The sequence below is a fragment of the Toxoplasma gondii genome, chromosome XII (genome assembly GCF_000006565.2).
Source record: "Toxoplasma gondii ME49 chromosome XII, whole genome shotgun sequence".
NCBI lineage: Eukaryota > Apicomplexa > Conoidasida > Eucoccidiorida > Sarcocystidae > Toxoplasma > Toxoplasma gondii.
In genome coordinates this window covers 5,693,420-5,711,164 of record NC_031480.1, presented here as the reverse complement: position 1 = coordinate 5,711,164, position 17,745 = coordinate 5,693,420, and the positions used below count along the sequence as shown (strand labels likewise).

At 49.5% G+C, this 17,745-nt stretch overlaps 2 protein-coding genes across 2 annotated transcripts; both read left to right on the top strand.

The window, feature by feature from the left end:
* Positions 1–68: 68 nt before the first annotated feature.
* Positions 69–4,594, top strand: TGME49_278990 (phosphate carrier, putative). Its single transcript, XM_002370561.2, has 5 exons — positions 69–1,133; positions 1,717–1,876; positions 2,416–2,506; positions 2,968–3,088; positions 3,508–4,594. The coding sequence occupies exons 1-5, from the start codon at positions 114–116 to the stop codon at positions 3,553–3,555; spliced, it is 1,440 nt and encodes a 479-aa protein (XP_002370602.1). The 5' UTR covers positions 69–113; the 3' UTR covers positions 3,556–4,594.
* Positions 4,595–6,190: 1,596 nt separating this feature from the next.
* SRS59J (SAG-related sequence SRS59J) lies at positions 6,191–8,188 on the top strand. Its single transcript, XM_018781831.1, has one exon. The coding sequence runs from the start codon at positions 7,209–7,211 to the stop codon at positions 7,617–7,619; it is 411 nt and encodes a 136-aa protein (XP_018635104.1). The 5' UTR covers positions 6,191–7,208; the 3' UTR covers positions 7,620–8,188.
* The last annotated feature ends 9,557 nt before the right edge of the window (positions 8,189–17,745 follow it).

The following is a 17,745-nucleotide window of genomic DNA, read 5'->3' as shown; positions in this document are numbered from 1 at the left end:
AGGCGCCCGCCTCGTCTTACAGTCGGCTGTGGGTCGCCCCAGAATGTGTGCAAATTTTTCGAGGTCTTGTAATTTTCTCCGCGCGTGGTGCAGATGTGGGCTTTTGCACGTCGATGTCTTTTTGCGAGCAAAGGCCCTACAAAAACGTGCTGCCGGGTCTGGAATCCTGCTCTCTCTGTGGCTGTCAGCGAAAGGAGACACAGGATTGTGCCAAGTGGAGATTTTTTCTTTCCTTTTCTCTTCCACCTCTGCATCGACCCGGTGTTCTCTTGTTTGGAGGCCGTCTTCGTCTTCTCCTGAGCCGCGTTTGTGTCTTTTCTCTACCATTTTGGTTCTTCCCCTGCGCAGTGTGGCAGGCAAATCTACTACTTTACGAACCGCGTTTCTCGAGCGTCCCCTCCGTTCCCCCTCGTCTTAGTTCGCTTCCCGCCCCCGTGGATCGGTCCCGCTTTAATCTCCGAATTCCCGAAATTTCACTTGATCCCTGCGACAGCAGCCTTTCCAGTGGGCGTTTTTGTCTCTTGGTCCGTTCTTTTCTTGCGTGGAAAATGTCGTCTCTCTCTGTTGCAGCGGCGTCGCCGCTGGCGGCCGCGAAATCCCAGTGGGATGCCCGTCTTTCGGAGCCAATCACCAGAAAGCCGCACGCGATGCCTCACACCATGTCGTACTATGCCAAGTGCATGCTCGGAGGTGTGCTGTCGTGTGGACTGACCCACACCGCCGTTACACCCCTTGATGTGGTCAAATGCAAGATGCAAGTTTACCCCGACAAGTACAAGGGTCTGGTCTCTGGCATGCGCACGGTCGTGGCGGAGGAAGGAGCCGCTGGACTCCGCCTCGGCTGGACACCTACGCTCCTCGGATACAGCATGCAGGGACTCTTCAAGTTCGGACTGTATGAGTACTTCAAGGATACGTACGGCAACCTGATGGGAGAGGAATTCACTGCCAAAAACAAGGGCGTCGTGTGGCTCGCCGCCTCCGCGTCGGCTGAATTCTTCGCCGATGTCGCTCTCTGCCCAATGGAAATGGTCAAAGTCAAGATGCAGACAAGCCCCGCAGGAACCTGGCCGACTTCCTTCTCCCCGGCTCTCACAAAGATGAGTGAAATGAAGAAGGAAACAAAATTCCCGGTAAGTGGAGGGCGCAGCAATCTCTGTCTCTAAAAACAGTTTACGTTGTGTATGCGCCTAGATTCAATCCGGACGGCGCAAATGTACTTCGAGGGTGCTGATACCAAGCGAAAACTTCTGTTCAAACTATTCGCGTGGTCGACGGTAGGCGAAGCTAGGGAAGGGGGAACATTCAGTTCAACGTGGTGCCTAACAGTATTGGTTTGTGTGTTCCTGGGTCTTCCTACGACGTTGGGTACGGTACTACTGTTGCAGCCGATCGTAGTGTCATCGGTGAACCGAGTTCGACCCGAATCATATCTTCCAGGCTACTAAACACTACCGCCCCGTATCCGTGATTTTTGGACTGCACCAATCGTCTGCCTTTTCCGGAGATTGTGCCGTATAAATGGATTGTGGCTGATAGGATGTCATCCCGCGAAGCTGGTATCAGACGAGACACGCCTTTTGAAGATGGAAATTTCGACTTGAATTGACAACATAATGCTTAGGCTGCATGGGTTCCTTGTTTGTGGTCGAAACGGCGCCGGCATTTTTCTTTTGATGGACACAACTTGTATTCCGCTGCTGATTGCCCATGCAGTTCGGAAGTGTCGTGCCTTTGTGGAGCCGCCAAATCCCGTACACCATGGCGAAGTTCTACTTCTTTGAGAAGGTTGTCCAGCTCTTCTACGATAACATCTTTACGAAGCCGAAGGATTCGTACAGCAAAACTACTCAGCTTGGAATTACCTTCGCCTCGGGTAAGTGCTAGAAGAAATGCACGTCTTTCTACTGTTCGTGCATTATCCGGATGTGCTCAGTACGCGTTAATTTGGAAGACGGAATTGCTGTTAAGCGCCAGTTACTCCAGTTGTTATAACTGAGTCCGGCGGAAGCGGTTCCTACTACTGAACTTGTTGAGTCCGTGTGTTCTGACAGTTGTACTTGTAAAGCTCGAGCTGACGTGATGCGCCTTCCTAACTTTCTTTGCGGTGGAAGTAGACATGTTTGTCCACGGACTCGAAGTTTCAGGGTATCTCCCCTACTCGAAAATGTGTGGGGTATGACAACGGAACATTTTTCGTATACTCACGAGACTTGCATTTGTCAAAAATCATCGCCTTCTCGTCGTCGATAGTTCGGCTCTACCGGCTTGTGAAGTACAGAGGGCGTCTATACCGATCGTCAGACTGCAAGTTTTCATTCCTGGGCGCTGTTGTTTTTTGGAAGACTCCTACTCACAGTGTGTCGTTCTGGCAGATATTCGGTTTTTTGTGATCTGGTGATGTTCTTCTGTCAGGCTATCTCGCTGGTGTCATCTGCGCCGTCGTGTCTCACCCCGCTGACACTCTCGTGTCCGTCATGAGCAAGGCAGGAAACAAGGGAAAGAGGTGAGAATCCGCAGACTGTAATGCGGTATGCTAGTTGAAAGGATTCTTGCAGTTCTGAGACGTAACATGGTTTTCCTCAAAACGATCTGCGACTTCTTGCCGCAATTTCGGATTCGTGAGTTCTCCGATGTGGGGCTTCCATTCGAGGGCGATCGGGAAGGCAGCAGTGGCATTGTAATACCTAGAGACAGGTGGAACGGAATACAGGCAAGAGTGAGTTCCTCATCGTTGTCTATTTCTGTAGACAATGTCTCCGGACTATAATCCTGTATCTTGCTTTTTCGCGCACAGTGGATGCATTTCGTACATTTGTCGTGGTGAGTATTGTCCGCACTGATGATTTCATTCCACTGCTGTTCACCACCAGCAGGAGAGAATCGTCGTAGTTTGTATTCTGGAGCAGTGTTGTTGGCGAAGCCAGTGAGTTGCGTTTGTGGCTTCGCTTCGGTGTTGCCGTTCAGCTTTGGCACCATGATCAACGAAATGGGCTACAAGAACCTGTTCACAAAGGGTCTTGGAACTCGTGTCCTCATGATCGGTACACTCACCGGTCTGCAGTGGTGGATCTACGACAGCTTTAAGGTACGGCGCACACGGTTGCTGCCTCCGGTCTATCAACTTTTCAGGATCTACCTTGATTCTTTTGTGACCGTGCTCGGTTGCCGATCGTGTACGTATATGGTGCGAGAGAAGGTAGTTGTCCAAGCCAAATAGTCGTTACTTGTCTTTACTCATATTCTCCTACCAGTTGAAACGTGTGCTCCCCTTCATTGGTCGTCCTTTCGATTTGATGTTCGTCTTTTCACTATTACCTTAGTAGTGATCGGCGATGTGGGATGCCCATCGCGTGCAATAGTCTCGACTGGCACGAGTTGCGAAGCGAGTGATTCAAAGTATCCTCTACGTTGCAGCTTTTCTTGGCTATGTAAAGACGGGTTTCCTGTCGCGGTTTGTATGTGCGAATCTTCGCGTTATTCGTCTTGTTTTGTGTGTTTCATCAGACATTCATGGGCATGGGAACGACCGGCGGTGGCTCAGCAAAGAAATAAGTTTAGACGCCGAACGAGGTCGCGCGCTCCGGAAGAGACAGTGCAGTGGCGGCATGTCATTGTGCCATACAACGTGGAAGACAGGTTTCTGCACCTGCCCCACCATCCGCTCTTGTCGATGGTCGCTGTGTGCTGTTGTTTCACGCCGCATCAACTGAAACCCATGGGGAACCTACGGTTGCAAGTGGTTTGAAACGAAGTTGGTTTTCGGGTTGATGGAATGATTTTGGTCCCTATTACAGACTACCGCTTTTTTCGAGAGCATTTGGGCTACTGATAACCCATCTGGATTGTCTCCGTAATGGCAAATCAAACCGTCTCAGACTGTCAGTGACTCCGTTGTGTTATTCTTTGATTCGGCGTTGGTGGTGGTCGCTGCCAAGTGCGCCGTTCACTCCAGTGTCACGTCGCTTGGTCGCAACGTTTCCTGAAAAAAACACAAGGTACTTCGAGCGGGTTTTGGAGTTAACGAGCCACACGACGTCAAAGTTGCTTTTGGATCCACTGTAGCAGAGTGTGGTGGAGTTTGTAGGCGCGTCATGCAGCCCTCCTGTCTTTTGACGAAACTGGTAGTTCAGCATTAGGGAAGACGTTTGTCATGAGCAACGACTAGGACATTTATGCGTACGAACCCGCTTTCGCATGGTGACTCAGTGTATCGAATATGTCATAAAGCGGGACCAAGAGTCCGGCAGAAAATACCTCGGTTTTTCTTCGCATCACGCGCAAAAAAAGCGTGAATCGCCGAGGTTCATGTGAACAAAAGTGCGGCTGTTCGCGAAGACATTTGCGCTAAACAGGTGGCAGTGCGCGACTCTGTCCTTCACGGCTGCCGAAGGTTGACTTAACCGTCTCCAAGGCGACTGTGAAAGTGGTGTCTAGTCAGGGAGAAATGATGCTGCGCATCGGAACCTTTCCAGGCTGAGTCGTTGCCGGATACTCTTGTTTTGCTTTTTGTATTTATGCAGTGTTAGAATGTGAATGCGGCAACTGTATGTCTCTTGTCGGGTGACGGTCAGTAATTATTGTGGATATGCAGGTCAATTTTTCACGCACTCTATTGACCAGGAACAGTTTAGGGACTGTTTGATGTCACTGGAAATCACAGAGCAAGAGAGCGATTTTTCCACACCGGCCACGCATTTCCTCCCCTACAATATGAAGTGTGCTGCGCTATCGAAGCGTGCAAATAAGCTTCCGCTCTTGTCGGTAGATGAACTTACACTGTCGCCTTGGAAAGGGAAGGAAGAAGTCGGCAATGCACGTGGAACGTTCTGCAGTGAGATGTGTAGTTCGGCCTGTAGCGTAGAGAAATTCTCCCTTATCGTTCAATCAGAAATCATGTGGGTGTTTTGAATAGTGCTCTGAAGACAGGCGTGGGCACGTAGCGGGACTTGCCGGAGTCGTTCAGACGTAGGCACTTCCCGAAGACAGCCACGCAAGACTAAACCAGGCTTTGCGAATGGTTACGCTGTGAGTCTCTTAAACCCCACGGCAGAGTGGCGTGTTTGTGCTCACATGCAAACGGTGGATCTGGAAAAAACAGGAGGGTTAGTTTCGGCCGTGCCTCTGGCCTAAGGGTTGGTGGGGCAAGCTCAACACGGCTTATATGTTTCCTACCAATCAAGGGAAGGACCACACTGTGGTTGAAGATATTGATTCACAGCAAGACACTATGGCGAATCTTTTTGTTTGTCTCTGTAACTATCTCCCCATGGTTTCCAAGACTCTCCTATCTGTTTTGCCGCCGGTACAAAGGAGATATGCTTATGTGCAGATTAAGACAATTCAGCAGTACTGTATTCTATGCGAGAAGATTTGCATCGCGACATACCACTCCGCCCGGTGTCGCATGTTTTGACTAGCAGTGCCTGTTCACCCCAGGCACGATGAGTGTGTTGTTGAAACTGCACCTCAACCATCAGTTGTGTGGGTTTCCCGGCTCGCCCCCAGTCATTCAGGCACTGGAAAGAGCAATGCTACAACGAGCCTATCCGTTGTTGTCTTGTTTCAGTTTCAGATTCAACCGTTTTCTGTTCAAGTTCGAAAAATGTAAAGAGCCTTCGTACACCGGGTCTCCCCCGTTGAAGGGGCGAATACGGTGTGTGACTTGGCACTTCTTCATAAGCGACTAGTCAAAATTCAGGCTACATGTAACCAGAAAACTTCGGGGAGGCAACCTAGTCAAAGCTGACACGGACCTGTGGTCTTTGCCGGGAGTGCCTCTTATATGATGGCCTTCCGGCATCGCAGGCGCACCAGACAGAATCTGGCACTCCATCTGCGCAGATCAAAAGAATGATCAGTTGTCCAGTGTTATTCCTCTGTGTTCACAGTCGCGACCCATTCACATTATCCTGTGTAAAACTCCATACTTGTGTGCGGTACTCCAGGTTCGATCCCACAGGCATTAGAGCTGTCCAGGTAATCTCAATCGATGCTCTACCGAGCCGTTGCGTCAGCGCCCGATCACCTCGATTCACAGATACTCTGAACATCTCCGGGAAGATGCCTGGTCCCACACGGCTGCACTGCAGCATGGCCAAGATGCACTGGCCGCTACTACAATATTCAGGAGACCCTGCCGAAGAATAGCCGAGGACAATTTTTTAAAGTGTCGCATGTCAACTTTCGTCGGGGTTGGTGGAGGGAATGAGTCTGAACTCGTGTAAAGCAACTGCTGTCGTTCGCTTATTTCACAAGCGTACGGTGCTTCGCTGTGCCGCCTTCTAACTCACCTTGACTTCGTATGAGCTGCTCTGATAGCCCCATAAATGAACGGACGCAGGGTGCTAATAGCGATTTTTGTAAGCTGCCTGTTAGTGGATTCATCGAATTAGTTCAGCGCCGACTCAGTTAATTATGCAGAGCACGGTGCAGTGGGAGAGCAGCCTGTTGCAGTCCGACGGATGTTATTCACCAGGAACACCATGGTGGTGCCATCTGGGAATGAGTGCAACTGCGACGAAGGGATAGCCATCACTCTCCCCCCGGAACAAACAGAGGCAATTTTGAGTGTGGAAGCGGGTTCGCTACTCTCTAGCCCGGTCAAAACGGAAGAGAAACAGTTTCTCGAGACTCCCGCATGCGATGCACCTACCCACTTGGACATCACCGTTCCAGGTGCCACGTGGGATGATTCTGGAGCACAGCAGAATATCTATATGCTTACATTTCCAGCAAACCGCCTAAAGGAATATACAGTTTATTATCAATGCAAAAAACCGGGGAGCATGGGCGCCCTTAAGAGCCACCCGGACGTTCAAGGTAATTAGTGAACAGAAGGGGCAGAGGGGAATCAATCAAATCCCCGAACTGGAGTAGACGTGTCAAGTCACAGTAATGGCACAACCAGAGCCAATGCCGACTGACTCCGGTCCCGTAAAAACGTGCTCAAAATTCAACAATGCAGTCTACATCAAGCCTGGCCCTAAGGACACCCAGGATGTATTCAGGTGCAGCGACAAACGTTCTACTGTCGTTCCGGCCCAGACCCCTCTGGCGCAATTCTGTGAATCCGCAGACTGCACGCACCCGCAACAACTTACTACAGCTGTTCCGGGGGCATATAGGGATGGCAGAAATAACGCGGAACGTCTCTACAGAGTGGTCATTCCTGCAGAGGGAAGAAAGGAAACTCAGCTGTGGTATAAATGCACACTGTCAAATCAGTTCTCCTGCGGAGTGGCAATCCAAAACAGTTCCAGGGTGGCATTCAGGAGAAGAAACCAACCGATTCATGCTCTCTGCTGATTAGGGTGAAGACCACAGACAGCATTGATGATGAGGACGGAGATAAAGGTATTGAAGAATGCACGGTAGGCACCGAGAAGAAGGTCACGCTTTTTCCAAGCAGTCCGGTCAGATTCAGGTGCAAGCTAGGAACGAATCTGCAGCCAACGTTCTCCGCGGAAAACCCGCAGGTGTACGACGATTCTAATGGCGCGTGTAATGCACTGGTCGCCTTGACCTCTTTGGTAGATGCCGCGCTCACAGAAGATAACACGCATGACACGTACAGCATGTATGATATCGAGTTGAAAACTGGTCCCCAACTGAGATGAGAAAGCTCTGCCTGCAGTGCTCTTATGGAATGCAAAACTGTAAAGTGTTCATTCAAGTACCCGGCACCGATAGCACCACCTCAGGAGAGGGCGGCTTGTTGGAGTTCGAGAGCTCGGTTGTCGGCCTCGTTCTCTGCATCGGATTTCTGTTCGTTCCCTGATGCGTAATTACTGTCACACATCCAACTGCATACCTGAAACCCTGTCATTGATAAGACGTTGCTGGACTGTGGTATGATATGGCATCGTCACTCGCGTCTCTCCACATTCAGTCGGATCGGCGGTGCATGTGTCCCACGGCGACAGAGAGCGCAGTACCTGGTCAGGCAGAAATCATGCTGGGCGTCGAAACCTTTCCAGGCTGAGTCCTTGCCAGAGGATCTCGTGTTGCCTGTCGCATGGGTACAGTATAAGATTACGAGCGTGGCACATGCGTGTCATTGTCAAATAGTCATTATTCATTCTTGATTTTCATTCACATTGCCCCACAATGCGCTCACCTGCTGACGGACATTTCAGCGACCCCAGATCGCCACTGTGGGCACCATTGTTACCCCCTACAACCCGATGCGTATGTTTCGTTATCGTGAAGCACCAAGACCCTGTGTTGTGGGCGATAGATAGGTTTACACTCCCTATTTGTGACTGGATAAAATCGGCGTGACACAGGGCTCTTTTTGTACCGAAGTGGTGTGTAGCGCGTCCTGCAATCTCGGGCGATTCCCCGTATATGGTTCAGTCTGAAACTCCTCTATCGCCTGTTTGGGCGAGTGTTCTGAAGACAAACGCTAACACGTAGCGTTTCTTCCAACTGTATTCAGACGTAGACCCTTTCTGAAGACGATCCCGCAACACGAAAGCAAGACTTTGTGACGTGCGTCTGTACACATGAAAGTATTGGATCTAAAACAAACAGTACGGACACTTTCATGCACGATGGTGGCTCAAGAAGCGATGAGGCAAGCCCCACGCGATCTTTATTAGGCATCGTACGAATTGATGAGACGACCGCACTGCGCTTTGATGCTATACATTCACCCACGCGGTAGTTTGTATCGGTGTCCTGTGCTTGTCGGGCTCTTCACAGTTTCTGAAACTTCCGTGTCTGTCCATCACGATGCCCAGGTGCCACAGAAGCTTAAGTCCAAATAAACACAGTACAGCGTCCATATATCTCCCAGAGATAATGTGATATCCATCGCGACACGGCACTTCGCCGGTCTTAGAGAATCCACCGAGTGACAAATTTCTGGTTCAGACGCGCCGCACTCACCAGTAGCCTTTTGTCGAGATTGTACCTTAGGCACCAGCTGCAGTTTTGGTTTCCACACGCGCTCCCATCCACTGTAAAACCGGAACGCAATGCTACGGAGAGCCAGCCCGCCGCTGCCTTGATATAATATCAAATAACATCAATTTTTGTTATATGTAAAAACGTGTATAGGCCTCTATCGATGTTAGTTGAATCGCCGCCAGTATAACTTTGATCGAAGGGCAAGAGTTATGTCTTTATATAACTATAAGGTATCAACCTTTTTTTTCATTACGATTATGAGTGAGGCCTTCCTAAAAAAGGTAACTTCCAACATTTCATCGGGAGGGAATGGCTTCAAAGGCACTATAATTGTTTTTCTAATATTTAAACCCTACTTTAGTTCGTAAGACGCATATGGAACAGTGGGGAACAGGGTGTCGCAAAGTACCTGTTACAAGATACTGCGTGTCCTCATAATGTGTGCAAATGAAAGTTTCAATTTCAACGAAAATGGCAGAAAGAACATCCGTTATCAGATGTTTCTGAAAATTGTTTTTATGGCCTGAGTATGATCTTGTATATCGTTCCACATGTGCATGCAGATATTCACGTGTCTATGTCTGTGTGTTCTGGTGGTTTCAAGAATAGAGATACAGATACATGATACCGAGATGTTGACGAAAGTAAATACAAGTTTATATTTCCGCTCCACCGGAAGGAACCGTGCACAGTTTATCAACAGTGCAAGTCATACGTCATGGTCGTTGTCGAGGTAGCGACCACCGAAAAGTTTGGTGATCTGAACTGCGTGAAACAGATGTGTATCAAGGCTATCCTCCAAGTTACTCACAACCATGTAGAGTTTCTAATGTCGATAGTCACCAGATATTTTAAGTCAGTCAGAAAAACTATCGACACAATGAGAGTCTAAATCGAGGATCAAGTCGTGCAAATTATCAGCATAGAGCAAGTAAAGGAGAAACTCGATGAGCTCTTCAAGCTCCTTAAAGACGTCGAGAGAAAAAAATGCTGGCATATGACAGATTCGTCGAGGACATCAAGGAAAAAATCCAGCCCCTAACTGACCAGATCGTCGAAGTCGTACGCATAAATAGAGACACCGTCACGCAGATAACCGATAATACAGGAGTCGCGTGTAACGACAAAGTTGTGACACGAGAAGAATCCTGACGATAACAGCCGCCGCCCCTTAAACGTGCGCAACAGGCAACAATACAGGCTACATTGAACTCGGCCCTAAGCAAATCGAGGCTGTAATCAAATGTGGGGAGGGCGTTATTACTACGGCACCTGATCATAATTCTCAACCGAAATTCTGTAAATTGGCATACTGCAAGGGAACTGCGAATCTTAGTAAAGTTTCGTCGAATGCGGATTGAGACAACAGAAACAGAAGTGCGAATATCAGCAGTATTGTTGCTCCGTAGAAGGGGCACAAACCGGACACCTGGCTGTATTATAAACGTAAAAACGATCCAGATAAGGCCGATCCGTGCATAGTACTGACTAGTGTGAAGTTCACGGCGAGTACCGATGAGAAAGACAATGATGATGTGCACGAGAGCGCAGTCAGCAGTCAGAAGAAAGTCACACTGTCCCCCACCGATACCGTGAAATTCAAGTGCAGTCTCGGAACAGTTGTGCAGCCATCATTCTCCACAGCGACTCCGAAAGTCTTTGACGACTCCGATGGCTCCTGCAGTGCACCGGCTAGCCTGACTTCTCTGGTAGATGCCTCGCTCACGGAAGACAGTTCACATGATAGGTACACAAAGTATACCATGAACCTGAACGCACGCCCAGCTGAGACGAAGAATCTCTGTCTCCAATGTTCCTCTGGAAAGCAGAACTGTAAAATGCGCATCCATGTACCAAGCACCGATAGCACCAGTTCAGGACCTGGGAGCTTGTCTGGGTTCCTGAGCTCTGTTGTCGGCCTTGTAGTCTGTGCGGGATTTTTTCTCGTCTATTGATTGCATGTAATCACTGGTACCTACTTCGGTATTCCCGCCGCAGTGTTACCCTGTAATCTGCGTCATCTTGCGGTTGGGCCCTCAGTGTCTAATGTTAGCGCCAGCAAAGCCATCTGGCTAGACTCAACCATTGGAACGCCTGTAAGGGACCGGACTCAAACGTTACGGAGGCGCGACCAAAAATGGCCATCTGGAGGCGGTTCCATTCTATGTGAGTCGACCTAATGGTCAAAGTGTTTGCGTCAATAGGACCTCATTTCCATGTCTTTCTTCTCGAGCTGCCATGCTACCGCCTAGACACGACGGACGGCAGGCACCGGGCCCGAGACCCCGTGTATGTTTGACGGCTCTCAAGAATCAGATAGCTTCTGGCAACTGTGGACGAGGAGACACGACGTTGAACATTCACGCCTCTACCGTGTGACGGACTCGTAGATTTGCACCTCGTACACATGCATTCGTTCAAGTGTTCGCCCTACTTCGCATGCGAGCGGTATCGGACAGGACCCTGTCCCCGTAGGACACAACCCGGGCCGACGCCACTGCAGACTGCAAAATCGCTTCCTTCACTCTGTTTTCAGACTTGAGAAAACGCAGGATTCTGCACTCTCCATGTTGTCGAGTACAGATTTGAGTTTTCCCCTCCCGCCTCACAACCTCTCGAATTATCAGGCAGATTCTCCTGATTGTTGCACGCGAACGCGTCAACGCTATTGACTAGTGTAAGACACTTGCCCGAAGGCATTATAGGTGAATGGTTGGTATGTCCTTTTGCGGATTCGACTCTTCCTGAATCCTTTCCGTAGCTCGATAGTGTGTGAGCATGACCATGGGCCACCCTTGGTAGTCCCAGGTCACGTGATATTGTGAAAAATTATAGCACTGCCATCGTTACTGCTTCGCCCCTGTCGGCTTCCTTTTCAAGTCTTGAGACTCGCTACCGGCTGTGTGAATGTGATGTGATCTTTATTCCTGAAAAATATCGTCTGTCGTGACTCCCCTGCTCCCCTCCCTCTGTCGCACTAAGAGGTAATGGTTCCCTTGCCGATGTGGTGATGAATAATGTATAAGGAGATTTTGCTGGCGTCCTTTGCATCGTCGTCTCCTGCTAGGCTGACGTACTCGCATTGGCCACGAGCAAGGCAGGAAACAAAGGAATGCGTCGACGATCTGCCATTTGCAGAACGACGCGCGAGTTCAACGCAACCTTCAGGGATGACATAAGACGTCATTATTTCTCGGGCGAGCCATCACATCTGGGGTCCTCTCCGGTATGTGAATGACGGTGTGTTGTCCGGTGTCTTTGCATGGGAAAGTGACGGGCCATGTATTCGACAGGAGAGGCAGCGGTGATGCGTTAATGCCAACAAACGTGTGGATCAGAATGGAAAGGAGAGTCCTTTCATCATCAGTTCCGCGTCATTGCTGATGACCTCATTGCGTTGGTGTTTGCAATCGGCAAATAGAACGAATAAGAGCGTGTTTCCTTACGAAGAGGTGCTGTTGGTGAAACCGGTGAATACTGCGTGATACTTTGTTTCTGCTGCCCTGTTACCTTCGCCACCATTATCACCGAAATGACCCACACAAATCTGTCGTCTACGGCAGTGGAACTTGTGTCCTCTTGATTGACACTCTCGACGGTTTGCAGTGGTGGATCTACGACAGCTCTAAGGAACGTTGCACAAGGCTGTTACTTCCATTATGTCAACGTTACCTGATTTAGCTAAGTGGTTCCGTGTGACGACGAGCTTGTTACCGCGCAGAGTTGCCGCGAAACATAAAAAATCTCATTTAGGCCTAAAACACATCTGTGGCCTCTGCATGGCGTGCTGCCCCTATGACGGCCACCCGACAATAAAGGGGTCCGCACGTTCTTGGACAGTAGTGTGTCTAAAAAAATTAAGTGGAATAACGCACTCTTCGGTTTTTACTCGTTGCACAAGGCGTAGAGCGATGTGAGCCGATGCTTCAACTCACCTCATTCCTGCAAGTCCACTCTAGTACTTGTGCACAACAGCCCCATCCTGAAGTCGGAAGTGTTCAGGAGCTCCCTCGAGACCGGTGGGTGCTCCACCGAGGTAGGTGATCAGCGAATCAGTATCCTGAATATCTAGACTAACCGAAATCACTGTAATTCATTCCATTGGCTTGCCTAGGAATTTATTCGAATTAAATGGGCATGCATAAATCTACCCTTTACAGACGACGATGGGGAAGCCTTGCATCTAGTCAACTTACCTTAAACGATCCTAGTAAGGTCTTCCACATGTTGCCGGTCTCTCTAGCCCGCGCTGCCGGGACGCGCCGGCCACCAAGACGCGGTGGTAGCGCCGAGGGGCAGAGGGTCTCAGCTTCAGAAGCAGAATATACCGATTTCGGTGGCACTGGAGAGGCGTGAATCAAATTATCTGCTCCGTGCATAAAGGTGCTGAGAAATCCTCCGTCTCGCCACAATTTAACGGATTAAGGCGTTTCATGGTACACCTTGTTCATTTATTGTTGCGGTGCCGACGCCAAACACATACAGGCACCATAGTAGCTACTCCGTCGGCAAAATGAAGGGGCAAAGAACACTGAAATCGATTTCTGTCTTTTTCGTGTTTTGCCTGGGCTTGGCCTCTGCGATTGCATCGGGTGCTGCCTCAGGTAATGATGGGGGCGGAGATAGGATAGGAGATACCGCTGGCGCTTTGCGAGGGACGCCTACGGGGACCGTCGAGGTTCCGGAGAAGCAAGTGTGCTCAACCTGGGCAGGTGTTAACATCAATCTTACCCAGGAGAAAACAGAGGCTCTTTTTCAGTGTGGCGAGAACACAACCCTCGCTCCTTTGCAAATTCCCGAACAGAAGATTTACGTGGATGAAAACTGGAAGAAACCGACCGCCCTGCAAACAGCTGTGCCAGGTGCCAAGTGGGACAAAGTTAATGAAGAGGAGCGTATTTACAGGCTTACACTTCCGCTCCACCGCGAGAAAAAGGAAACTCTTTATTATCGGTGCAAATCAGCGGGCCTGATCGTCGTCGAGATTGTCCTGGTATGGATCATTATACAACTTGATGCCCTAGAAGAACAGCAGAAGGAACAAATCAAGGAAGCCCTCGAGCAAATCAAAGCATTTGTCACGAAGGTAAAGGAGGCATTGGCTGCAGTCATCGATAAAATCAGAAAGGCAATACAATACATAAAGGAACAGATCAAAAAGGCCGTCCAAGAGCTTTTGAAAGTGAAAGAAGTACAAGAGTTTCTCGAGAAAGTGTATGAGGCAATCAAAGAGAATCAGGAACTGATACAGCAGGCAATCGCGGACCTTGTTGCGAAAATTAAGGAAAAGTTGGAACCGATAAAGCAGGCAATCGCAAGAGTTGTGGAAAAAATTAAGCTGCAAGTAACAAAGATAGTGGAGCAAATCACGAACAAGACAGGAAAGACCTGTAAAGTCACAATCGTTGCCGAACCAGAGCCACTGGCTGAAGATCCCGGTAGCGAAAAAACATGCTCAGATTCCAAGCATCCAGTGTACATCAAACTTGGCACAGGGGAACGCGAGGCCGTATTCAAGTGTGGCGACGGCCTCACTACTCTTGAGCCAACGCAGGACGCACATCATCCAAAATTCTGTAAATCGGCAGACTGCAAAGAGACTACAGAGCTTGCCCAAGCATTTCAAAAACCGTATTGGGATGATAGAAACAAACATGCAAATATATACAGACTGGTCATTCCTACTGAGGAGAGAAAAGACACACGGATGTATTATAAGTGTAAAGGCGCTTCGGGTTCAGCCGACCCATGCACAGTACTGATAAGCGTAAAATCTACAGAGACTGACCATGATAAGGAAGAGGACGTGCAGGAGTGCACGGTGGGCACCGAGAAAAAAGTCACACTGTCCCCCACCGATACCGTGAAATTCAAGTGCAATCTCGGAACAGTTGTGCAGCCATCATTCTCCACAGCAACTCCGAAAGTCTTTGACGACTCCGATGGCTCCTGCAGTGCACCGGCTAGCCTGACTTCTCTGGTAGATGCCTCGCTCACGGAAGACAGTTCACATGATAGGTACACAAAGTATACCATGAACCTGAACGCACGCCCAGCTGAGACGAAGAATCTCTGTCTCCAATGTTCCTCTGGAAAGCAGAACTGCAAAATGCGCATCCATGTACCAAGCACCGATAGCACCAGTTCAGGACCTGGGAGCTTGTCTGGGTTCCTGAGCTCTGTTGTCGGCCTTGTAGTCTGTGCGGGATTTTTTCTCGTCTATTGATTGCATGTAATCACTGGTACCTACTTCGGTATTCCCGCCGCAGTGTTACCCTGTAATCTGCGTCATCTTGCGGTTGGGCCCTCAGTGTCTAATGTTAGCGCCAGCAAAGCCATCTGGCTAGACTCAACCATTGGAACGCCTGTAAGGGACCGGACTCAAACGTTACGGAGGCGCGACCAAAAATGGCCGTCTGGAGGCGGTTCCATTCTATGTGAGTCGACCTAATGGTCAAAGTGTTTGCGTCAATAGGACCGCATTTCCATGTCTTTCTTCTCGAGCTGCCATGCTACCGCCTAGACACGACGGACGGCAGGCACCGGGCCCGAGACCCCGTGTGTGTTTGACGGCTCTCAAGAATCAGATAGCTTCTGGCAACCGTGGACGAGGAGACACGACGTTGAACGTTCATGCCTCTACCATGTGACGTACTCGTAGATTTGCACGTCGTACACATGCATTCGTTCAAGTGTTCGCCCTACTTCGCATGCGAGCGGTATGGGACAGGAGCCTGTCCCCGCAGGACAACGCGGGCCGACGCCACTGCAGACTGCAAAATCGCTTCCTTCACTCTGTTTTCAGACTTGAGAAAACGCAGGATTCTGCACTCTCCATGTTGTCGAGTACAGATTTGAGTTTTCCCCTCCCGCCTCACAACCTCTCGAATTATCAGGCAGATTCTCCTGATTGTTGCACGCGAACGCGTCAACGCTATTGACTAGTGTAAACCAGCCCATGTATTACATGTGACGGTGAACTGTCGAAACAAGGAAGTTGATTGTGAACCAGTGGCTACCCGATTGTTAATTTGTCAACAGTTCATGACCGGAGTCAGTGGCTGGGTTGGTGATAGTGTCTTATATCAACATCTGTTCTGGTGTTTTGGACATCCTGAAGTATATATTTTTTCCTAAAAGCCCGTCAGCTGGATGGTAGGCATGTTCTTCTCGGATCGAAGCTTCGGATTCCTTTCCCGAGCCCGACAGTGTATCAACCATGACCTTGGGGGTTACCCTTGGTAGTCTCAGGTTACGTGTAGTTGTGAAAAATTATCGCACGCCCATCGTTACTGCTTCGACTCTATCGGCTTCCTCTTCGTGCAGGTCCGGAGCCTCACTGTGGGTTGTATGCATGCGGTGTGTCTTTCTTCTTGAAAGGTGTCGTCTCTCGTGACTCGCCTCCTCCCCTCCCTGTGTCGTACTAACAGCTAACGGTTTCCTTGTTGGTCTGGTGATGGATAATGTGTAAGGAGTTTTTTCTGGCGTCAATTACGTTGTCGTCTTTTACTACTCGGCTGACACTCAGGTATTGGCCACGAGCGTGATAGGAAAGAAAGGATTGAGGCGACGATCAGCAGTTTGTGGAAGTATGTGTGAGCTGAGCTCTACTTTCAATACATGCAGGAAACATGATTCGGTTTTAGATGTGCCTTCAGCTCTGGGGTCGTCTTCGATTCGTGAATGGCAGTGTGTTGTCGGGTGTCTTTCATGTGAGAGTGACTGGTCTTGCGTACTACTAGAGATTCAGCGATGATGCGCCAATATCAGCAGAAGTGTAGATGAGACTGAAAAAGAGCGTGTGCCGATATTCCTTTCCTTGATGTTCCGACAGTGCCCTCAGACTTAAATGGTATTTTGCTTTCCCAATTCAGGTACAAAGAGCACACGGACATTGTCAGTTTGGTATCATTGCCAATGACTTCTTTACGTTGTAGCTTGTAATCCGCACAAACAACGATGACGAGCATGTTTTATTCTTAGGGGGGGCTGTTGGTGAAACCGGTGAATACTGCGTGATACTTTGTTTCTGCTGCCCTGTTACCTTCGCCACCATTATCACCGAAATGACCCACACAAATCTGTCGTCTACGGCAGTGGAACTTGTGTCCTCTTGATTGACACTCTCAACGGTTTGCAGTGGTGGATCTACGACAGCTCTAAGGAACGTTGCACAAGGCTGTTACTTCCATTATGTCAACGTTACCTGATTTAGCTAAGTGGTTCCGTGTGACGACGAGCTTGTTACCGCGCAGAGTTGCCGCGAAACATAAAAAATCTCATTTAGGCCTAAAACACATCTGTGGCCTCTGCATGGCGTGCTGCCCCTATGACGGCCACCCGACAATAAAGGGGTCCGCACGTTCTTGGACAGCAGTGTGTCTAAAAAAATTGAGTGGAATAACGCACTCTTCGGTTTTTACTCGTTGCACAAGGCGTAGAGCGATGTGAGCCGATGCTTCAACTCACCTCATTCCTGCAAGTCCACTCTAGTACTTGTGCACAACAGCCCCATCCTGAAGTCGGAAGTGTTCAGGAGCTCCCTCGAGACCGGTGGGTGCTCCACCGAGGTAGGTGATCAGCGAATCAGTATCCTGAATATCTAGACTAACCGAAATCACTGTAATTCATTCCATTGGCTTGCCTAGGAATTTATTCGAATTAAATGGGCATGCATAAATCTACCCTTTACAGACGACGATGGGGAAGCCTTGCATCTAGTCAACTTACCTTAAACGATCCTAGTAAGGTCTTCCACATGTTGCCGGTCTCTCTAGCCCGCGCTGCCGGGACGCGCCGGCCACCAAGACGCGGTGGTAGCGCCGAGGGGCA